The following is a 25,022-nucleotide window of genomic DNA, read 5'->3' as shown; positions in this document are numbered from 1 at the left end:
CCCCCCCCCCCACCCACCCACCCACCCAACCAACCAAAAAAAAGGGATAATACTATATAATTTTATGGAAAAATAATGCTCCGTAGTCGTACAGTACCTACACCCAGATATAGAAGGGTCGAAATGACACCCCCACCCTTGTGAAATACAAAAAGTTCATCCTAGTTGATACCCATGTGCATCCCCTAATTGGTCACAAATCACATCCGTTTGAATGAATTGTAGATTTCTGCCTTTCAGGATTGCTATATTGATGGTTTGGATCGGATCTGCCGTAGCAACCAAACAGCAAACTCCTGTGCACAATTCAAATCTGAACTCATCGATGACAGAAAGAGCAAGCTGGAACCAAACACTGGTTCATCCAGATACCTCCTATGTCAAGTGTAATGACAGGCGGTTCGAGCCGATTGAGGAGCCCTGATCAAATGGAGCAAAGCTAACAGAAACCTCATATTTTGGCCAACAATGACCATGTCCAACCTTACAAGCAGTGATAGAACCAGCAGAGGAGAGATAAACCTTCCTACTCCATTCATGCCACACTGCTCTGTATTAAAACTTTCACGGGGTTTCTCTTCTTTTTGGGTTCAAACAGGACAGAGACCACTCTGCACAGCACACTAGTCATGGAGGATATGAGTCTGCTACAGAAAATATGAAAAGTAAATAATGTGTTAGAGAAAGAACTAGGAATATAATCTTAAGAAAGATTTGTATTATTAGTCTGCCCCAGAGGCGCATTCTTTTATATGGGGCTTCTCACCTTTTAGCAACCTACAACATTTGGTATACATTGTGTTTACAGCCAAAAGAATGACAAAACTGAAAAAGAGGGATTAATAACCCTCCTCTACATATTTCGTGGTGAAAAATAAGACATCAAACCTGTAGATTTGACATCAATGTTGCATAGAACAAATAATATGCTCAAAATTATTGTACAGCTTCTTCGCTTGCCGCCTTGTTCTGAACTGGAGGTGTCATGCATTCCAACCCAACCAGACAGCGATTCTCTATAGCAAAATCATATAGCTAGGCCCACCACTTCAATCAATGAAATCCAAAAAGCAATTTCGGGAATTCCCAGACTAACGCAACTTTGGAAAATTCCTTCTATGATCCCCAATCTCGCATGAGTGGGTGCTAGCTTGGTTTTTCCAGTGCAAGGTAGGCTCTGATTTAGAGACCTTCCAATTAATCTGACTCAAAATCCTGATCTGCAACAAAGGCCTACTGGGCACGCATTATATCTTTGGGCAAAAAACTTTGGTGGAAGATAAAGGTTCAAAACTGTTTTGTGCCAAAGGAGAAATGAAGACGAATATCTGGGGAATTTACTATCACTTCCCTACACTTGGCCTATATTTAGTAAAACTCTCCTACCTTTTACTTTTTTACTGATACTCCCATGTCTTTTGATTTTTACATCTCTTTCTCCCCTGTTCTTTTTAAATGCCCAGATTACCCTTCCTTTTCACTTGTAACCTATTAGACTCTTTTTCAAATTGATTGATTCAAACCAAATCATTAACAATTTTTTGTCTCATCTAATCATCAAGGATTTTGTAAATTCAAAAAAAAAAAATTTAATTTGTATATGATCTATATCTATGTTGATATCATAATCGAGTGCCACAGTTTTTATTTTTTTAATCCTTGGATTGGTTGAGACCGATACCAATCTAATACCGATAAAAAAAAAATAGATTGCTAAATTTGTGATGATGGATGAGATAAAAAATAGTAATAAATAAATAAACAACATCCCTAATGATTGGATGAGACGAAATAAAAAATAATAATAATAAATAAATAGTATCTTTAAAGACACATCAGCTATGTCAATATCCTTGATGATTGGATGAGACAAAACTTGTAAATGGTTTGGTTCAAACCATATTTTAAACCAGTCAATATGAAAAAGGTGTAATAGGTTACAAGTGAAAATGAAAGGTAATATGGGCATTTAAATAGAGCAGGGGAGAAAGAGATGTAAAAATAAAAAAGTAGGGGAATATCAGTAAAAAAGGTAAAAGGTAGAGGAATTTTAGTAAATATAGGCCAAGTGTGGGGGAGTAAAAGTAAATTCTCCTTTTTTTGAATCCTAAAGCTGGTGAATAGCCTCCAAGGTTTAAATACCCGGATCATGTTATGAGATCAGCATCCATTGATTTGATTCAAATTAGATTGCTTAAAAATTAGCTGATACAAAATAGAATTGGGAAGAGGAAGAAAATATTTCCACATATCTTCGAATTTTTTAGAGTTTGTTTTTTTTTTTTTTTTGAAAAATTTACCTATATATCCCTAGAGATTTGACCTAATTACATCTACCTTTTTGTGTTTCATTTACTACGTTTTGGTTCATGAAACATAACATGGTGAGTGACGTGTTAGTTTTTTTAAATTGAAAAGACTATTGTACCCTTATTGTAACTTGAACTAAAAAAATCCTAAACCTAAAGATCATTTTACCCTTATTGCATCTTCAACCCTAAGATCCCCAAATCCTATAGATCTAGCTACGAGAGGTGACTAGGGAGAGAGAGAGAGAAACCACTTCTAAATGCATTCATGGATGATTCCAACGAAGAATTTTTGAGAATCAAACAAATTGAATCCGATTTGAATCTGCCGATTCAACCGATTTTATTCAAATTCTTAAACCTTGAAAAATTGAGAGTAGGCAGCGTTGATCTGCATTTTATAGGGAGATATGGTTAATTGGAATTGACCAACCACAATTCGAATTCGTTAAAGCCTTGGTAGAGTCTACACTCTCCAATTGATCTCCTTTTTATGGGTGGGGAGATAATATATCGGCGCCACCCACAGGTAAGGTCCAACCCTAGTTATGGACCCACAACGGACCCAACGCAATATTCCAACGGCATATAATATATAATATTCAGTCATACCCAAGCTTTATGTTGTTTAGAAGTTAGAAGTTAGAACAACGTTGAAGTCCAACGATATTCCAACATCATATGGTTTAGCAATTGGTTTAAATGCATCCAAGGCAACGAAAGTAATAGTTTTGAGAATAAATAAATAAATATATAAATTGTTATATAAAAAAATAAGCTATTTAATGTACGAGACTTCCACATGTGCAAGATTCAATGGTGAGAACTATTGAAGAATAGACAACGTGGTAAAGTTGAATGGCTCTCATTCAACCTTGGTATGACCCGGTCCATGCGGTTGTGGGGTCAGTATGGGCCTGTAAGACTAGTCAGGACGAAGGCCTAGATACCTGTCATTAAAAAAAAAAAAAAAAGATAACACGGTAAAGCAAAGTGTGGTGAATTTTTACCACTACTACTTAAATAGTTTTTTTTCTTTTTTTTTTTTATATATATATTATAATGATGGAATTAACAGCCTCTTTTATTGATATTTAGTGACGGTAATAAGTTAATATTATATTACTTAGGGGTGAAATAGGGCCAGGCTGGGCCAAGTTTCTTAAAACCTTAACCCAACCCTAGGTCATCAAAATTCAACCCAAGCCCAACCCAACCCTGTTAGGTTCTTATTTAGGCCCAACCCGGCCCTAATGGACCCTATCAGGGACGGGTTGGGTTGGGTTGGCCTGAGTTGGGTTGACCTTGGCTTCTATAATTGTTAGATTAACCTTGATTGACATATTTTTTCCAGTCATGTCTCATATATTAAAAAGTTATAGAAAAATAAAAAACCTATTGGAGCCCTAATTTCTATTATAAAGATGCAAGGTTAAATCTTGGGCCGAGTTGGGTTCGATTGAGGCTGAAACCCTAACCCAACCCTGACTCAGGGTTGGGGTTTTTCAACCTTAACCTGCCCTTAGGGTCAAAAAATTTGACCCAAACCCTGTTCGAGCTCAAGGCAGGCCAAGGCAGGTTCGGGTTGTCAGGGCCAAGCTTTCACCCCTTAATTACTGTTGCTAAATGTGGCAAAACAATTAATAATTTCCCTCTACAATCTCTAACATTTTCTTTTCTTTTTAATTTATCGTTACCAAAACTGATCAAATTGTTGCGATAAAAAATATAAACCATATTTTATTTTATTTTTTTGGGTAGAAATAAAACCATATTTCTGACTCTAACAAAAAATAGAGAACTACAATTCAGGTATGGAGGAAGAAAAATGAACATACCTTCCATCATTTACAGAAACAAAATACAAAATCCACATCAAAATCTAAGAATAAAATGAAAGCAAATTTCTACTCCTAATATAGGTGTATTCAAATCCAAAACGAACATGTGAAACCAACCCGAATTAGCCCAAACCGATCTTTATTAGATCAACTTTGGATGTAAAAACCGAACCTAAATCAAAACTAAACCGATAACACCTTGGAACTCATTCAAAACTATTTGTTTCTCATTAGTTATGTATACATATACATGTTAAACTGAATCTAAATCAGACCAAAATCGAAACCAATTCGATAAGTAAAACCAATAATTACACAAATTGATATCAAACCAATAACAAACCTTTCCTTATTGGTTTGATTTCAGATTCATCATTTCCATATTGAAGCAGATTCAGCCCTAACCGATCAATTGACACCCCTACCCTAATGTCTCGGAACATAGTCCACCTCCACCCATTGCAAGGAAGCAAATCCAAAGCCAGTTCATAAAACAAGAGACATATCTTACCAAAAGAAGTAACTTGAACCTCTCTAGTAACCAATGGAGTATTTTTTTTTTGGCTAAAAGGTCATAAAAGAAAACTACCAAGAAAAAATAATTACAATCGCGAGACTGTAAAATTCTAGATACACAAAGACAAAAGACTAATCGGAGCTCCTCACCTTCGGCATTGCCATCAGCAAGGAGGAGCCAATCAGCTAGAAGAAACAATCATCTAGTGAACTGAAATCTCAAATTCTATATTGAGCATCAATCAACAACTCATCATGCATATTCGGAAGTAGGAAGATCATAGTAAAAGAATCACAATTCTTTGCCCCTTGGCCAAAAAATAAGCAATAAGGTTAGCCTCCCTGTAGTAGTGAATGATCTTCCACTCAATAGATGTTAAGTACAATTGAAGAAAAACTCAACCTTGCATCACAAACCATGAGCTAGTTTTTGCGTAAACAACAATAACCACAACTACTAAGTCGCATTCTATCTAGAGCTTCTGGATCCCCAAATTTCTTGCATTAAGAATTCCTGAGACAAGGGTAGCAAATCCAGCCTCATAATTTTGTTATCTGCCAAAGAAAATCCCCAAATGTGAAAACTACTCTTGCCAAATTATCACCGAAATACCACCGGCTGCTCCAGCTCTCCCTGGGATACCCAACAAGCCGCCGTCCAGATTCAATTTAATCCATCCCATTTTTGGTTTGCATCAAAAGATCTCAATGTTAGATTCAGGTAGACGAGTAATGATAGGCAGAACGCAAGAGATCCACCACAGAGGTTGCCAATGAAGTAACTAATTAATAAAACAGTGAAAATATCTCATCATTTAACTCTTTCTTATCATTCAAAACAATATCGAAAGGAAAAAGGATATGATAGCACACTATCACAAAGGAGGCCTATAACTGCGGTTTTTTCCGTAGTGAAAGGAGTAGCCTATTGCTACGGATTACCTGCGATTTTCTATCCACAGCTACGAATGCCGTTGCTAAGTCTGTAGTTGCGGATTTCACACCGCAGGGACAAGGTACTCTATAGCCATGAATATTTAACTGCGAATGTTTCTGCAGCAAATCTATTATGCGGATTTCTAACTGCAAATTGTTTTCGCAACAAATCTATAACTGCGGATATTTAACTGCTGATGTTTCCACTGTAAATCTATTACTGTGGATTACTAACTACGATTTTTTTCCATAGCAAATCTATAGTTGCTGATTTTAGATGCGAATGTTTTCGCAGTAAATCTATTGGTACAGATTAGTAAGTGTGCTTTTTTTTCCACAGCAAATTTATAGCTACGGATTTTAACTGCGAATGTTTTCGTAGTAAATCTATTGCTGCGTATTTTTAACTGCGTTGCGGATTTTAACTGCGAATATTTTTGTAGTAAATCCATTGCTACGTATTTCTAAATGCGCTATTTTTTAAAAGCAAATCTATAGCTATGGATTTTAACTCCGAACTTTTACGCCCCAAAACTTATAAGAATTTTGGCTACGAAATTTTGTGCTCCAAAATTTATAAATGCGATTTCATAGTGCTGAAATTTTTTTTGCAGCAAAATCTATAACTACAAAATTTAGATGTGTAAATTTTTACCTCAATTGTAGTTGCGCTTTTGTAATGACAAATATTTTATATAAAAAAATCTATAGCTGTGAATTTTAATTACGAATATTTTATTATAAAGACATAAATACGAGATTTTTGAGTGGTGACAAATATATAAAATTAATATTTTTTTTTTATATGTTTCTATACAAATACACTTGTTTCTTGAACCTATAAAATCCATTCAATGAGCAATCCATAATAACTTATATATATAAAAAAAATGCATAAATCTTGCTTATCATCCAAATCACTTAAATACAAAAAAAAAAAAAATTCATGATCCCTATACCAATCAATTGTATCTACAATAACTAATTCCACAATTTTATCTAAAAAATTAAACTCCATCATACTCTAAAAATTCAAATTGTATGGAAAAATATATATATATATATATATATATTAAACTCCACTAGTTTAAAAGTGCTTTGTTTGGTTCCAAGACTCCCAAGCTCTAAATTTGAGTTTTCGAGTTATTTCCTACAATAAAAAAATATTATTTTATAATCAAATTACAAATAGTCATAGTAAAATAATTAATTATACATCACTTTACCTTATCGTTGTGGCTTATTTTGGCCATTAGAAATGCCGGGTACTTATCACACACAAAGATAACAATGGATTTTTTTTTTTGTTTTTGCTAAAGGATGATTTTATTGAAGGAAATAAAGGGAAAAATACATCCAAAGAAGAAAGAAATTCAAGCAGGCTCGCAACCACTACAGCCACTTGCAAACTCCACCTTCGGCATAGCCATCAGCAGAGTGTACAAGCAAGAGCCTAGCAGAAGCGAAAACTATGCCTACCCGAGGAATCATTTTCTAAATCATCTAATACATGACTGGGAAAAGTGGTGGAGTAGTCAGAGGCTCCCGATTTTGCTGCCTTCTTTGCCAAAAAATCTGCCACAGTGTTTGCCTCACGGAAGCAGTGGGTGATCTTCCATGTAATGGACTGAAGGAATGGGAGAGCAAACCGCCATTTTTGTAAAACAAACCAAGGGATATGCATCTTCTGAGTTGCAGCCACTACAGCTGCGGAGTCAGACTCGATCCACAAGCCCCTTGCGTTCATATTCATAGCAACCAATATTGCTTCCATGACAGCGCTAAATTCAGCTTCATATATTTTTTTAACACCCAAAAAAGTACTGAAAGCCTTACAAACCTGACCATTACTGTCACGAACAATTCCCCCTGCTCCTGCGCGACCCGGGTTTCCCAATGAACTGCCATCAACATTAATTTTGATCCACTGATCCGGTGGCTTACACCAATGAACTTCCAGCGGCGGCACAATCTTTGGGTTATCAATCTTCAGCCCCAGTTTTCTGCAACACATAATATCAGCAATCGATTTCACTTCACCCTTAGAAGTCCCTGCATATAGAGCAAGATCCTGGCAGATGTATTGAAATGAGTAGATCCCATTCCTCTTTTTTCCTTCATACCGTCTGATATTTCTTTCCCTCCAGATTTGAGAAGCAATGATGGTAAACCCTATCATCCAAGAGTTTTTTAAATTGATCGATCTTGATTTCCTCTTCCACCACTGAAATAAGCTATCAATTGACTCATGTTCAGACCATCGAATTGCGAAACAAGAGGTGAACTTCTCCCAAATATCTCTGAAGAAAGGACAGTGAAGGAAAATATGCTCCATACTTTCTTCGTACTGCTCACAGAGGCTACATCGAGAGACTAGGAAAATTCCTTTTTTTCTTATAAGCTCGTCCGTTGGGAGTCTCTCATGGGCTAGTCGCCATCCAAAGGTAGCAATTCTTGGAGGGAGGTTATTGTGCCAAACCAAAGAGTTCCAATGCACTGCCGGAGCAACTCCTCTAATATCCTCCCACGCTGACGATGTAGTAAAAGAACCAAGAGGAGATAGCTGCCATATACATAAGTCCTCAAATTGGGCACTAGGAATCTTCACCTCTTTAATTGCAAGGAAAATTTGTCTGAGAGAGTGAGAGCGGACCTCTGGAAGTGACCATTCTCCATTCCTGATGAAATCACAAACCTTAGCGTTGCAAGAGAGGGGAGGGAGGTCAGGAATCTGAATCTCCTCAAGAATAGACCTAGGGCCCCACCATTTGTCTTTCCAGAAATTTGCTAGATCGCCTCTCCCAATAATCCAACGTTCATTTGCCTCCACAGTCTTCCACACCTTTCTGATGCCCAGAGCAATAGACGACGGCCAACAACCTCTATTAAATGACCCATCTTTTTTCACAAATCTGGCTCTAAGAAAGGAATTGGCAGCAGATTTCTCATGCTTTATTCTCCATACCAATTTACACAGCATTGCCATGTTCGTGTCTCTGAGTCTTCTGATACCTAAACCCCCTTCTTCCTTCGGTTTGCAAACAGACTCCCACTTCACTGTAATTGGTTTTGAGGTATCCACTTCCCCTGCCCAGATGAAGTTCTTCATCCATCTTTCCATGGTTACAAGGAGAGCAGAGGGCCACCAATAGATAGCAAAATTATGATTAGGAATACCGGATATGACTGATCTAACCAACTCCACCCTGCCCGCCATCGACAAAAGTTTACCTTTCCATCCAGCAAGGCGCCCCTTTACTTTATCCAACACAGGCAGCAATGCCTCCTTTGTGATTCTTCCCTTGAATATCTCAACACCAAGGTATCGAGTTGGAAAGCTGCAAATGGGGATGCCCAAAGTCTCAGCTATGGCTTGCTTACGAGTTGGAGAAATTTTCCCTAGGAAGAGCTTGCTTTTCTCGAAGCTGATGTGTTGACCAGAGAACTCCTGATATTTCATAAGAAAATTTTTAAGGTTAGCCACATACCTGGATGAAGCATTCGAGAAGATAAAGACATCATCGGCGAATAAGATGTGCCCAGGGGTTACAACGCCTTTAGGGCCACAAATGGGCATAATATCTTTTTGGTGGGTCAATCTCGCCAGGCCTCGAGAGAGAACCTCTTCCGCAATGGATTATCATTAAAAAAAAATGTTAAATATAAAAATCACTACATTTTAAATAGTTTAATATGAAACTTCAAATATTTATATTACTTGTTCCATCGATTGTGAAAGAGAGAGTATATAATCTTTCATGTCAAACTCAGAACGTAAATCTTCAATGGTTGACAAAAGTTTAGTAATTAAGGTTTGCGTTATATCAACCTTATTTTTCAATGAAAACACTATTTTATCACGTTCAGAACTTGTCCTAATTTCTCTGAGAAAATAAGAAGCTGAAGAAGTTGTAGCAAGAAATTCTACCCCAAAAACATGTCCACGGTTATGTCAAAGGATTACTAGAACTCCTATACACTACCAAGTAAGTTCTATCACTTTAACCCACCAACCGCAATTGGAGGACATCAATCTAAAAAAAATCCATAAAACTTCATTCATAAACATAACTAATTCATAAGTATACAGAATTATTCTCAATGAAAATAATAGTTAAAAATAAGGACCAAAGAATTGGTGAGTAATTCTTGGCCCTGGGGGTTAGTTTGATCAACAGCATGAGTCGGATTAAGAAAAAATGTATAAACGATATTACAATTGAAATTAATCATTCCATGTGACATATGAGGATCATTAGTAAGCTAAAAAAATATAAGTTTACCTACCATTTAAAAATTAATAGATACCAGACTAAATGACATTAGAGATTGCCAATTTCCTTAAAGTCTCAAATAATTGAACATTTTTCTTCAAGGTCAGGTTGTCACTCAAAACACAATTCATTCTTGTATTTAGCCTCCCATCCGTCAATATCCTCCCAAAAAGCATCAGCTGTTGAATATAATTTATGCACCCACAAATAGAGTCAAAATATTGACGAACAAAGCTAACTTTGAAGCTTAAAAAACTGCAATAGGCCATTAAAAAGATAAAAGAAAGTAAACTAAAGTCCAATAAAAAAACCTATCTTTGGTTCAGGAAATTAGCCCAAAATTCATATCAAGTAGCAGGGATCTTTATGGCCTCAATAGATTGAGAAGGAACCTCCATAGGTCTCATGAATACACCGACTAAAGGTTGGAAAGCAAATGGTTATTATGATTTGTTTCTGTAGTTACAAGGTTTATGTTACTGTGCTTTTTAACTGCAATTTCGTTTCTGCAGTAACAAAGATTTTTTTTTTATTGCAGTCTTAATTCCTGTAGCAATAAGTAGCACATAGCACTGTGTTTTTTCAAATTGCGGTTTTATTTTCATAGTTACAAGATTTTCTGTTACTGTGCTTTTTTATTGCGATTTGTTTCCGTAGTTACAAGGTTTCTGTAACTGCACTTTTTAACTATAGTTTAGTTTCCGCAGTAACAAAGATTTTTTTTACTACGGTCTTAACCCCTGCAGCAATAAGTAGCATATATTACTGTGTTTTTTCTAACAACGGTTTTATTTTTGTAGTTACAAGATTTTTTGTTACTGCGATTTTTTATTGTGATTTTTTCTGTAGTTACAAGGTTTCTGTTACTGTGCTTTTTAACTGTAGTTTCGTTTCCGCAGTAATAAAGATTTTTTTTACTGCGATCTTAACTACTGCAGCAATAAGTAGCACATATTACTACATTTTTTCTAACTGCGATTTTATTTCCATAGTTACAAGATTTTTTGTCACTGCGATTTTTTACTATGATTTATTTCTGTAGTTACAAGATTTCTGTTACTACGATTTTAAATTCCGCAATAACAAGTATATCATATCACTATGATTTATTGCTGCAATTTTGTTTCTGCAGTTACAAGATCCTCTATTACTGTGATTTTGAAATACCGCAGCAATATGTATCTCCTATTATTAAGCATAGAAAAACCGTAGTTATAGGACATTTATAGCTACGGATTTTGAAACTGCAGTTAAATATCTGTAGCTACAAGTGAATTTTTTTGTAGTGGCAATGAATAAAAGACAAACGCAGTTTCATAAGCCTAAAACTTTAACAAGTCCATATACAGATATCCTCTGTAACACAGCCATATATCCATCCAACCTCGTTCAAACTTGAGTATTTAATTTATAGGATGAAGCCGAATAATTAAACATTTCTTCATAAGAAGGCTCATAAAGATTCTTAATCTTCTACATTTTACCCCATTATTCTGTTTTATCTTCATCACAGCCACTATAACATGGATGGCTTCTTTTAAGAGATATGAAGAACTGGCCATAGCGGTTAGTATAACCAAAGTAAGACAAAATCAGCTGAAGAACTATCTATTACTGAGAAAATGCAATTGATTACCTTCAATCCCCTCTTAAATATTTTGGAGGGCATTTATCTATGTTGAAGTTTCTCTTGTCTTTATTTTCTTCTCCTTCTTTAGCTACATTAGCCACCACACATGCAGCACCATCTAGGCTAGCGGTTGCATGTCTTTCCACAAAGTTTCTTCTTTACTTGGGCTTTGCCATAGCATTTACGACTCCAGCTTCTTTGTGGTGATCAAATCTTGATTGTTCTTCAGAAACATTAGGTGGAAGAAGTGGTGAAGAAAGACATGCACAATTTAGGACTGTCTAAAGTATGACCTAAAATAGAGCTATTTGGAGGGCTAGGATCCTCAGAGTTGATCCTATTTAGGTGGGATTTTTTTGAGTTGTTGTATTTCTCTCCTATTATTTTCCTTTTCTTTCATTTTTTTTTCTTTTTGGCTTTGCTTGGAAGCATGTGCCGACCCCATTTAGTTTCGATAAGGCTGAGTTGTTATTATTTTTTTTTTTCAATGTACAAAAGATTAACATGTAGGCATACCTAGGCGGGAAAAAAAATATATATATATATACACATAATTGACTTAAGACTTCACCTTTAGCATGGTCATCAACAGAGCTTAAGACAACCAAAGAAAACAGATTTACTAGATATAGAATGGGAAAAAAATACCTAATGCTGGTGCAAATTAAAGAAAAAAAGATTCAGGCTTTACCAAAGAATTCATGGTCTCAGCTTTTTTCTATTTGTCAAATCTTCTCGGGAAACATAAACCAGAAATGGCAATTTGTTTACTTCAACAACTCAAGCACCATTTTGTCCAAGAAATACATGTTGCACAAGTCATATAGATTAGAGAAACAAAGGAACAATACTTTTTTTTCTGCTAAAGGTCAGCAAAAGATTCAATTAATAATAGATTAGGATGTACCATATTTGCATTCAGATGCATTTGCTCCCTCGTTAGTTTTAATATAATTCTTCTGTTTTATCCAAAAAAAAAAACAAATAGGCTAGCGTACACAACAGTTAACAAGCGGAGTATAATGCGCAACCAAATATCTTTCCAACTTTCAATAAATAATGGATTGATTTTCAAAAGGTGGGTTGGTTTCCTTTACCATGCCATATATAGAGCATTAGTCCTTATAGTTAAAAAATGTAGATAAGAAATCAGTTGATGAATTGTTTGACTTCATTTAGAATTTTTTCAAAGTCGATCGAGTCGACTCGGAGGCAACCAAGTCTATTCCCAATTATACCCGATTCCATGTATACTGTGTTTAGATGAGTCAAGGCAAGTCTGGTTGATTCTAAGATGAGTAGACTTGGAATTGATGATCCTTTCAACAAAAAAGAAAGAAAGAAAAAAAAAAGGGTTTGATGAATCCTGTTCCCAATTTTCAGTTTTAAAACATTGTTTATAATGGAAAAACTTCTATACACATAAGTGAACTAATTTCATTTTGGACGAAAGAACCTTGTCGTGCTGACATGGACACCAATACGTAGGACCAGTGAGAGGGCACGTGCTAACATCTTCAAGGTCCTGGGGCTGGGGGGCAGCGTCATCTTTTCATGCACCCTAACTCTGAGCATTTCCTACACCAGCAGGACATGTTTCTTTTTCCTATTCGTTTTATACAGAGTTGAGTAATGGGTGATGATGTTTACCAAAAGAGAGTAATGGGTGATGCCAAGACATTAAATATATGCATGTAAATAGAAAATGAAACAAATACTAGTCAAGTTCTTGCTAAAGGATTTCCAATTAACTCTTGAGTTATGGGCGTGGACAAAGTTTGTACACTTACTTTCACAAAGGATTCAGTTTTTTCTGGAAACACCTTAATACCTATTACAAACCAACCCAAACCCTAAACCCTGAGTGTCGAATGATAATGTGTCAAATAATTTACCAATAATTTTCACATTAAGTGACAGCAAATAATGTGGAGGTGACCGAAAGTAGTTGCCATCTTTCCTGGGAATCCTAGAACTTCGCTAGAATAAGCTAAATCTTTCATTTTCTCGATTCCCATGGAGTTCAGAGAAAAAAAAAAGAGCTCAATTCTCACGTTGTTAGATAGCACTCATCAAGACAATTCCATTGGCATATCGTGCATAAAATTTCGATACCCGAATCACCCATAAGTTCAAAAACCTTGAATCTATTAGATCCCCCCCCTACCCAGGAGGCTCCAATCGCCCCAATTTTAGGCCCATCCGCCCAAGCTTAGGCTGTTTTGCCTTATTTTTTACCCTTTATTTACCAAAATGCCATCATTTTGGAAAACCTATAATTGGGGGTCATAAAATAAGAAAAGATATGAAGAAAATCCTGAGGAAATTCTTCAAGAAATTCCCTTTTAGGAAATCTTAGAAAAGCCTTAACTTCTGCACATATCCTGAGAAGTGTGTTGGAATCTCCAAATTCCACTGGAATACTCCAAAACCCTGATTTTTCGCAAGAACCCTAGAAAACCTACAATTTCTATAAAAATTTATAGAGAAGCCAAGAAAGTGCCGAATCTCTATCAGAAGACTGTTTCCTTCGAGAAAGCAAGAAGAAAGTGATGTCTTTGCCCTTGAGTCGAGAGAATCATCAACCACAACTGGATTTAAAGTACATGTGACTTTTTTATCCTAGCTTACATAGAATTCATTATTTCAACTGTTATCATCATGTGATAAAGTATCATACAACCGTTATGTTGTCCACATCCTCACGTGATATAGTGTCATACAGCCATTATGTTGTCTGAATCATCATTTGATATAGCATTATACAACAATTATGCTGCCCATGTTCCCATATAGCATAGGGATAATTTTTATCATTTCATATGGATAATTGAACCAATTTGTAGTCACATGCACTTTGCTAACCAAGTTTAGGAACAATTAGCACAACCAGCAAGTCACTAATCTTGTTAATCGAGATGGAAAAGGGAGTAATTACATTGGGTTTAGGAAAAAATTTAACCACAGAACCTTAAATTTAAATTCAGAAACTAGAAATCAAAATTATGAGAAAATGCCAAACAAGAAAAGACAATAATTGGAATATCAGAACAGGAATAGCTTGTGAAATAAGTAGTTCATTCTCGTCTTTTCGAGATCAAATATTCCACTATGCTGCTATGAAGAGAAAACTACAATATAAAACAAAGTGTAGAGCTACGTTTCAGCCATATCATTTTGGAGAGTGATAATTTAATGATCATCAATCTCCTTAAGCGGATTGCTAGTGTCTCTCCTTGGAGGATCGCTCACATCATCGATGACTATCTCACCTTACCCTCAAATCTATTTTAAGCACACTTTTCGGCAAGGGAACACTGTTGCAGACTCCCTTGCTAACTTTGGATCTCATAGTCGAGCTTCTCACTTTTAATCCCCCAAACTTTTTATCTCCTTTCTTTCTTGCTGACTTGGCTGGCATTTCTATGCCTAGTTCTGTATCTAATGGTGCTTCTGTTCCTTTAATATAAGTTATTTCTTGCATCAAAATAAAAAAGATGAGCTCAACATGAGTCATTACCCATTAGGCAACTCCATATCCTACCAAGCTAGTCTGAAACCCTTACATGCACCAACTATTTATTGGAAAAAATAACAATTTTCCACTTGTGTACAAGTTAATGGAGTTCCACAATGATAACAAAAGTATATATAAGTAATGACGCTGAAACAAATCAACTCAATCTACAAATGCACACCATTTTTAACGTGGAAAACCCTTTCCAGACGAAAGGGAAAAAACCACGGGACCTCGTCCAGGTAAAAACTTTCACTATAATAGTAAAAGGGTTACAAGATCTCCTCTCTAGACAATATAGAGGCTACCAAAATATCAAGGGAAAAAATTACATCTTGGATTACAAAGAAATTCACCAAACAAAGGTGGATTCACAAAATTATAGTACTCTCACCTTCAAACATGTCATTAAAAAATACATAAAAGACTCAGTACCTTTCTTTCTTTCCTTGACAGAGAGAACACCGTCATGCCACAACCCAATACAAGATAACGCCTTCTCTTCCTTCTTTCCTCCCCTCTTTCGTCCTCACAAAGACCAAAGTAAAAACGAGATCTCACAAGAAGACTGCTTCATGGTTTGAGAATCAGAAATATATTTACCTTTATACATTACCCTCTCACTCCCCCACCTTTTATATAGAAACAGAAAGAGAGAGAGAGTTTAGTCAGTAACCAACTCGCATACGCAATCCACATGCAGATCTCCAAATAAGTCTCACCACCTAACCTTTAGTGTACGGGTGAAAGAGGACTCTTAGGCAGCCTTAACTCTTGTGTGCCCCCTTCCTTCCAACACTACTATGACAAGGAATATATAGTGTTTGAATTGAAAGACTAAAATGAAAATTAAATTTCCATGGAAAGGAAAATAATAATTGTTAAGGTACCTCCTTAATTCCCACACAAAAGATCGATTGACCACAAATACAAGAATTGCAGAACATGAGACAACCCCAACATCAAGCCCAGGAATATATGAACAATGGTAGGCACTTCCAGCGGCTAGAAAGCTCTGCATGACAATAAGCTGAAAGTGCAGCTGCTATTCCCTGCTAAGAGGAAGGAAATATTGAGAGAAGGATAAAAAAGGAACATAAATTCAATGTCAAGCAAGATATGCAAATAAGCCAACACTGAAAAATTTTAAATATCACTCACTGTTTCCCCTTTCAACCGAAACTTCTTTCCTCTGTTTTTTAATAATTTGTCCTCTTTTTTTAATTCACTATCACACAAAGCAAACGATCAGGACAATGTCTACTTCAGATATGTCTAGAGCATAGTATAATATGAAGTATCAAAGATGTAAAACCAACATTGTACTGTTGAATGGAACAAAGAGAGTGAAAGGAGAGATATTCAGTGTTTATATCCTCTGAAGTATATGTTGGTCTATTATATATTCCTTCTCCATGATTCCATTGCCTCCTAAACAAGAGAAGGGAATAGTTTGTTACCCCATTGACAGGAGACGCGCCTCATTTGACATAAGCAAAACATTAGGGAGACATCAGCCATTTCCTACCGGGGATATCCTTCAATGCCTGTGGAGGAGGGATACTGGAGCACTAGAGATGACTGTTTTACCGGCAGCCAGCTAATCAATGATAAGGTATTAGGGTCTGAATCTTTTTTTTTTTTACAGAATCAATGATAAGGAAGGTAGTCCATTGAAAACCTCCTTTGGGAGATTTAACTAAATTTATAGTTAATTGATGTTCTTGAGGCAATCCAGGGAAATCAGGAATTTGAGCTGTTTAATTAGACTTTAAGATAGTACCTTGTTGGGTTTTTGCTGCAAGAGAAGAATTATTGACTGAGATATAGCTGAAGAAGATTCAACAAATGACACTGGATTGGTCAGGAATACAAGGGAGGAACCTTTGCACTATATTCAGCTTATAATATTCACTGCAATGGCAGTGAATCTCATTTTTATGTGATCCAAAGCAAATTCTGTACTAAGTTGACTCTGTTCTTAGTAGATATAGTCATAAACATCCAATCAGTAAGCTTTTCCTTTGCAACTCTGAAATGAAGGTGATTGAATATGTAGGTCAATTTCAATTTTGGCATCTTCTTACCAATGGCATCTCGAACACCATTTTTTCCAAGAAATACCTGCTACACAAGTCATATATTAGAGAAAAAATGGAACAATATTTTTTTCTAGCTAAAGGTCAGCAAAAGATTCTATTAATAATAGATTAGGATGTACAAAAGATTAAAATCTATGCATACCTAAGTGGGAAAAAATACAGAATTGATTTAACACTCCACCTTCGGCATGGCCATCAACAAAACTTAAGACAACCAAAGAAAACTCATATGACTCATGTACCTTTGGCATAGCCATCAGCCGAACCATGAGTATCACATGGATGATGCAGTTTTCCAACTGTCAAAGATAACAAATGGATAATCAACCTTCAAATAAATGCAGATATAAACGAAACCAGTACTAATCCTAACTATTTTAATTAGAATTTTCTCGTCCTTAAATGTAGTTTAGTTTCAAGAAAAATGTTGCATAAGCAGGAATTTTAAAGATGTCACATTATTTGTATATATGCACCATAAGAACATATACCTATTTTCTGAAATTTTCTACATAACTTTTCCATAACATAAAACATGATAGATCTAAGTATTTTTGAAACAATGTAAACATTTCATGAAAACATGGAAAAATCTTCTAAACTTTAAAACCATGAATTCCCTTTTTTTAGTCATAGATATACACGGCCAACTGCAAACATAAGTGTGAGGCATCTCGTGTATCAAATAGTCACAGTCCAGGATCTCATAACCATGAGCTACGTGGCACACATACACGAAACCATGGGCTAGATGGCACACATGATGAAACATGGGTTACGTGGTACATCACATCACAACTCATCCCATCCTATATGGGCCATTCTGCTGGCTAAGAGAGGAACATAAACATACATGTATGCCTCATCTAACACCTAACCCCCTACTGGAAAGGATTATAATCATGTCATACAGTCATTCATATAAATAATGTATAAAATCAATTATAAGATCAAAAAAAAAATACATTTATAAAATATTCTATATAATCATAGCATAAATTCATATTCTTTTAAGAAATGTCTATGTCTATAGATATATATAATTGCTAATGGTCAGCAAAATAGAATTGAAAGAAAATATATATACAAAGAATACATCCCCAAACGGAACAAATACAAAGCAGTTACTTTAATTCTCCACCACCAATAAATCTAAATCTTGGGTGCTGCAAAAAGTCCCACTTTATGTCATTGAAAATAAATGCTGGACCTGAATCCCAAGTTTCTGATCTATAGAACTTTACAACATGTTTCGCAAACAAACAACAATACAATTGATTTCTCAGAATAATATAACATAAGTAAACATATTTATAAATACATATGTGGATCATGTCAAGTTCCACTTACATGTCAATCAATTAACTCGAAAATTTCAGCTGGGGTTTCACTCACTTCAGGACACTACTACCTATACAAGCATACAACAATGCCTTAGGGTTCTATTCCATATAGAGAGTCCAACTAAATCTAACCCTGAACATTTTCCATTCATAGTTACAAATTCTTTCAATACATATGTCCAATTACAATTTATAAACAATAAAACCAATTTAAAATCCTATAGCCAAATAATGGTTAAAGTCCAACTGATATATCTTCTTCTTTCTTTTACTCCAAGACAAAACACAGTTCCCTCTCTCCTTTCTTTCTTCTCCTAAATTTTCTTTTTCTTTTCTTCTCCATTTATTCCTTCTTTTTAGGATAGTACACACACCTCTCTCCCACTCTAGAGGTTTCCCTTTCTGCCTCTCCTTCTCCCTATTTGGTCTCTGGCTCTCTCCTTATTTTCTTTCCTTCTTTCTTTTTTTGGCTAAAAGTCAGCAATTGAATTAATAAAAAGAAGGAAAGAGATATACAATACCACTTCAAAACCCTGCTTCACCTTTGGCATGGTCATCAGCAAAACAGAGCTTCGAAGGCAAAAAAATCAAGGCTCTTTAGAAAACTGCTTTACCTTCGGCATAGCCATCAGCAAAAACAGAAATCTAAAGCCAAAATATAGGAATAAAAATAAATATAAAAATAAAGAATTGAAACTTACCTAAAGTGAACCTCTTTTACAATAAATACGTCTCTCCCTCCTTCAACTCTCTTTCTTCTGCTGCAGAAGTCGCAACTGACTTCCTTTTTTTTTATCCAGCCACCGAACACCTTACAACCTTGAATTATTCATATTCCCTCTGTATCCAAAAAATGATACATTAGATAAGCTTGATAGACAAGATAACTAAAGCATAAGATAAGGAACATGATAATTGGACAACATAACATTTCCTCATTTACAATAATATCTTATACAACCAAATTGAGTCTATGTTACTATGGAAGAGAAGTGGTAGGCAAAAAAGGAACCCCTTGGAATCAATCATCACTACAACATGAGCTGAAACAAAAAGGCAGCCTTTGCGGCTTCCTTCAACTTTAACTACCACTTCCAAGTTCCAAAATAAGAAAAAGATTAGACTGACTTAAATTGACAAAAGAAAAACCTCATTTAGTAAGATTAAAATCATATAAATAATAATTCTAAGCATACGTATTAAAATAGATAAATCATAATTACAAAAGTTTTCAGAAAAGAATCACCTCCAAAGAAATAAAGATCGGCTCTATGGTCTACACAGTGAGGACTTTAGCCATGCCATCCCTATCAAAAGCCCAAAAGGATGATATAGTTTTGGAATGAAATGGATTGATAACCATGAAATCAACAAAATGCTAACCTTGAGATTTATTGTTTAATTTTGATTGTGGTCTTAAGCGAATTGCATCAGTCCCCTGTTGGTCAAATGAGCCGTCGATCATAATTATTGTATTTCAATAGCATTTAGGTCACCTACAGTAATTGTATGAAAATTCTCCACAAATGATGGTTGGAGAAAAAGTAGCTTTTTTGATACTTGATGCATATTTGGGCGGGATTGTGGGTGATTACGTAAACATGCAAGTGCTATTCTCACAATAGAAACCACATCCTTTGCAACATTTTGGTCTGATGGAAAGGTGAGGCATGGGTCTAACATGTCCCTTAGTAGAATCTTTTGGCCAACTAATGATGTTAAGGATGAGATGACCTCCCTTGGATGCTTTCCCATAATTGTTTCTAATGCCACTACTCCGAAACTATATACATCACACTTCTCAGTTAAAGCCAAGTTGTATGCAAGCTCTGCAAGGTCAGAAAAGAAAGAGGCTGAGTGAAAATGTATAAATAGGACAACAAACACATTTTAATAGAAACAAGAAACTACAATATATTTTAAATGATGAATATGGTAGAGCATGGTCTGCACTCATCAATTATCAATTTTAAACTCAAATTTAGTTATGGGGAAGTGTTTCCTAGGTGGGGAGCCTGGTCATTGCGTGTGCACATACTAGGGCCAATGGGAGCGTGCGAGAAAGCATCAATAAGGCATCATTTTGTATTTCATGGGGGATAGAGCAGTCATTTCACCCCCATGTGTCTGGGCACAGGGGCCATGCTCCCCGTGCCCCCCCCTGAAACAGAAACCACTTTCCCTTAAGTTATTTACCTTGTATCTATGCACCTCTTGGTATCCATGCACCCTCTCTGTAATCATAAAACTTTTAATAATTCATTTTGCCACCAAGAAAATTCTGTGAGGCTGAAACATCAAATGTGAATAAGAGACTTGGGATCTACGTCTCCACAAAATTTGGGGCCCATCCAATAAAGTATATCGCTAAAAAGTGTGGTTCATATAGAGATGTCCTCTCTATGGCTTTGGAAGAAACTTGTGCCCAATATTTCTCCATTAATATTGAGCATTGTGGCCTTTAATATATATATATATATATATTTATGCACTATGCCTAGTGAATATAACGCTTCACTACTTGCAAGACATGGGTTAGTCCATGTGAAATATTTTGTTCTCATTCTAATTTATATAATGCATTAACTTAAGTAAAAAAGAATCTAAATGGTATTTACTGATGGAAAATTTAATAATTTCTCATGTAACATATAAATAACAAACAATAAGACATGGCAATATTCATCCTATTATTCTGAAATGATTGTAATTAAAAGAAAATAAAATATAATTTTTTAATCAAAGTCCTATGATTGTGAACTAAATCTTTCAAAGTTCAAACATTATATTTTTCACTATAATAATTTGATGCTCCCCTTGGACTTGAAGGTATAAGATGCAAACACATTATCTTTTCCTTTTTCAATACTAAGATGGAAAATACTTTAATGGCCCAATTCAGTAAAAATAAAGAAACCTCAAACTACAATAAAAAAAAAATTAGTATATAGCATTGAAAATTTTAAATACCTGGAGCAACATATCCATGAGTTCCTTTAAGTGACGTCCAATTAGATGAGTTTGGCTTTAATGATCTTGCAATGCCAAAATCAGATACATGAGCCTCAAGGTCCAAGTCCAGCAATATATTTTTGCTTGAAATATCCCGATGAATTATTGGGGGATTACAATCATGATGCAAGTAAGACAAAGCATTGGCCACACTTTTTATGGCATTTACTCTTTTCTGCCAATCAAACTCAATAGCCTCTGCTTGATTGCTTAAGATACGTGCTATGCTTCCTTTTTCCATGTACTCATAAACAAGAAACATGCATCGTGGATGAAAGCAGAATCCATAAAGTTTGACTATGTTTCGATGCCTTATTTCTGTTAACACACGAATCTCATTCTCAAAGCTTTCATCATCAACTATCATCTCACCTTCCAACGGATGGAACTTCTTCAAGGCGACTACATGGCCAGTAGGTAGCACTGCTTTGTAAACACTCCCATAAGTTCCAATTCCAATGCAATATTTGGCATCAAAATCCTCTGTTGCTTGAATAATGTCCTCATAAGCAATCTTTCCATCAAAATTCCATATTGAAAATACATTTCCATGGTTTCTTCTTGCCTGTTCTATATTCCCTTTTTTCACTTTTTTTCGCACGAGGAAGAAAACGCCAATAATTGCAAATATTGGGAACAAAAGTCCTATCAAAGAAGCAACGATGGATATGACGACTTTATGTCCATTTTTTTTCAATCCTTTGCTTGTAAGAGATGGATTGCAAGGAAGTAGACCTTGAAGTTCACCACATAACCCCTTATTGTTTCTAAATGCTTGAGGTGAAGAAGCATTTCTAAAAACCCTAGTGTTGGGAACAACACCCTCTAACTCATTGTAGGATAGATCAAGAGATACTAAGCTAACCATATTTTCAAGAGAAAAAGGTATTGAGCCTGTGATCATATTATGGGATAAGTTCAAAATTTCCAGCATCATCAACTTTGCAAGCTCAGGTGGTATCGATCCACTAATTGAGTTATGACTAAGGTCCAACTGAATTTGTAAGGATACTAGATCACCAATTTGAGATGGAATGCTTCCATTCAATGAATTCCAGCTCAAATTTAATGACAGCAATTTGGAGCATTGACCAAGCTGAACCGAGATTGATCCAATTAACCTGTTTGCCGAGAGGTCAAGAAGCTCCAAATTGATTAATTTACCAATTTCAACTGGTACATGCCCTGAAATATGGTTTCCACTTAAATTCAAGTGTAACAATGTGGATAAACTACCCAATTCCCTTGGTATTTCTCCAGCAATTTTATTGGAAGAAAGATCAAGTTCTCCAAGTTGAGTTAACTGACCAACCCCAAGTGGTATCTTCCCACTAATATTATTTCCAAAAATCTTCAGAACGGACAAATTCTTACATTTTCCCCAGTTTGGTGACAACTCTCCATATAGTCTGTTGTGACTCATATCAATGTAATAAAGATGTGGATGTATACCAAAACTGTCAGTTATATTTCCTACTAATCGGTTGTTGTCGAGTCGAACTCTCATTAAACTTGTGCAATTTCTAAAGTCAGGAATAGGACCCATGAGATTATTGTTAGAAACTGAAAATTTTTGAAGTGATCGCTCATGGCATATTTGTTGTGGTAAGCTTCCAGATAAGACGTTGTCGAACAACTCAAATTCTACAATAGATGCTTGGCTACCAAAGTCTTGAGGTATTGCACCAGATAATTGATTCGAATTCAAATAGAAGAACTCTAGTCTAGTTAAATTAGACAGAGAATGAGGGATTGGACCAATGAGGTTGTTTTCAGATAGCACCAAATCATTCAAATTTTTCATATCTCCGATTTCAGAAGGCATTGGACCAGATAATTGATTCGAATTCAAATAGAGGAACTCTAGTCTAGTTAAATTAGACAGAGAATGAGGGATTGGACCACTGAGGTTGTTTTGAGATAGCTCCAAGTCAACCAAATTTTTCATATCTCCAATTTCAGAAGGCACTGGACCAGATAATTGATTTGAATACAAATAGAGCTTCTCTAGTTTACTTAAATTTGCCAGAGAATGAGAGATTGGACCAATGAGGTTGTTTTCAGATAGCACCAAATCATTCAAATTTTTCATATCTCCGATTTCAGAAGGCATTGGACCAGATAATTGATTCGAATTCAAATAGAGGAACTCTAGTCTAGTTAAATTAGACAGAGAATGAGGGATTGGACCACTGAGGTTGTTTTGAGATAGCTGCAAGTCAACCAAATTTTTCATATCTCCAATTTCAGAAGGCACTGGACCAGATAATTGATTTGAATACAAATAGAGCTTCTCTAGTTTACTTAAATTTGCCAGAGAATGAGGGATTGGACCAATGAGGTTGTTTTCAGATAGCACCAAATCATTCAAATTTTTCATATCTCCGATTTCAGAAGGCATTGGACCAGATAATTGATTCGAATTCAAATAGAGGAACTCTAGTCTAGTTAAATTAGACAGAGAATGAGGGATTGGACCACTGAGCTTATTTGTATCTAGGTCCAGCATAACCAAATTTTTTAGATTTCTCATTACGTAAGGTATTGGACCACTGAGTTCATTGCCACTGAGATCGAGGTAGGTGATCAGTTTGGAGAGGCTACCAATTTGATCTGGTATGGCTCCTGTGAGTCCATTGCCACTGAGATTGAGACTGAATAGATTGGGAAAGGAAGAGAAGGTGAAGTTGTTAAGCGTACCTTGCAGCTCCAGTCCTGGAAGGCTAATCTCAATCACGCTGGTTCGGGCTTTGTTACAAGTTATACCAAACCAGTTGCAGCAGGGGATTGGTGCTGAGGATGATGATGTAAGCTTCCAAGAACGGAGAGCAGGGACAGAGTAGTTTTGGAGAGTGGCTTTCCATTTGAGTAGAGCCTCTGTTTCACTTGATGACGACTGAGAGGAAGAAACCCCTAATCCACTACCAAACGCAGAGAAAGTACTGAGGAATAAGATGATAAGGCAAAGATAGAAAAACGACATTAATGGAGTCGGAGAAGAATGGGTGGATGAGTAGTAAGCCATGGGGGAATTCAAGTCCAGTGAATCAACCATTATGTTGTCACCTTGATTGCTAATTTATAGAGAAGAACTGGTGATATCTTGTTTTTTGAAGACAATTCAGTCTCTATTGTCGCATTTACTTGTTGCAGACTTTTGAAGCCTTCATAAATTGTGTGGGACCTTTGGTTAACAGTCCATGTCGTTCATAAGGAATTTATGGATTTGGTCGTGACCATGATCCGTGGATTCATATTTGAACGGTCAAGACTCAGGATCATTTTAAACCGATACTGATCCAATCAATCTGAACGTCCATTTCAATAATAAATAAATAAATAAAACAATATAACAATTCAATTTAGACATCCATCTCAATTAAAATTGAAAGACACGTAACGAAAAGGTAGCTGTTTGAATAAAAAAAATTTTAAAACCTTAAAAAACTATTCAAACCCAAATAGTTTATAAATGGTCATGATTTCATAATTGATTCAAGTCAAAATATATGGCGGAGGTCACTTTTTCTCTATGTTTTTAT

General features: G+C 35.7%; 1 protein-coding gene, 2 long non-coding RNA genes and 1 pseudogene across 9 annotated transcripts; all 4 read right to left on the bottom strand.

Moving 5' to 3' along the window:
- LOC122074311 overlaps positions 1 to 9,179 on the bottom strand; it is a 14,838-nt pseudogene extending 5,659 nt beyond the window's left edge.
- A 5,952-nt stretch (positions 9,180 to 15,131) lies between these two features.
- Positions 15,132 to 19,209, bottom strand: LOC122073369. 7 transcript variants are annotated; one of them, XR_006138763.1, is made up of 5 exons: positions 19,170 to 19,209; positions 16,807 to 17,424; positions 16,185 to 16,251; positions 15,754 to 16,075; positions 15,132 to 15,655 (listed from the first exon to the last, which is right to left on the bottom strand). It is a non-coding gene; the product is annotated as an uncharacterized LOC122073369 (long non-coding RNA). The 7 variants fall into 7 exon arrangements; XR_006138764.1 differs by lacking the exon at positions 19,170 to 19,209 and adding an exon at positions 18,476 to 18,520; XR_006138761.1 differs by lacking the exon at positions 19,170 to 19,209 and having other exon boundaries at positions 15,754 to 15,824; positions 15,914 to 16,075; positions 16,807 to 17,859.
- Positions 19,210 to 19,253: 44 nt separating this feature from the next.
- On the bottom strand, positions 19,254 to 20,256 carry LOC122072670. Its single transcript, XR_006138563.1, has 3 exons — positions 19,852 to 20,256; positions 19,715 to 19,775; positions 19,254 to 19,308 (listed from the first exon to the last, which is right to left on the bottom strand). It is a non-coding gene; the product is annotated as an uncharacterized LOC122072670 (long non-coding RNA).
- Positions 20,257 to 21,180: 924 nt separating this feature from the next.
- LOC122074310 (probable leucine-rich repeat receptor-like protein kinase At1g35710) lies at positions 21,181 to 24,535 on the bottom strand. Its single transcript, XM_042639139.1, has one exon. It carries the CDS (start codon positions 24,533 to 24,535, stop codon positions 21,431 to 21,433), a length of 3,105 nt encoding a protein of 1,034 aa, XP_042495073.1. The 3' UTR covers positions 21,181 to 21,430.
- Positions 24,536 to 25,022: the final 487 nt, after the last annotated feature.

This window comes from Macadamia integrifolia, chromosome 3, assembly GCF_013358625.1.
Source record: "Macadamia integrifolia cultivar HAES 741 chromosome 3, SCU_Mint_v3, whole genome shotgun sequence".
Taxonomy (NCBI): domain Eukaryota; kingdom Viridiplantae; phylum Streptophyta; class Magnoliopsida; order Proteales; family Proteaceae; genus Macadamia; species Macadamia integrifolia.
The sequence above is the reverse complement of the archived record's forward strand: the minus strand, read 5'-3'. Positions and strand labels throughout refer to the sequence as shown.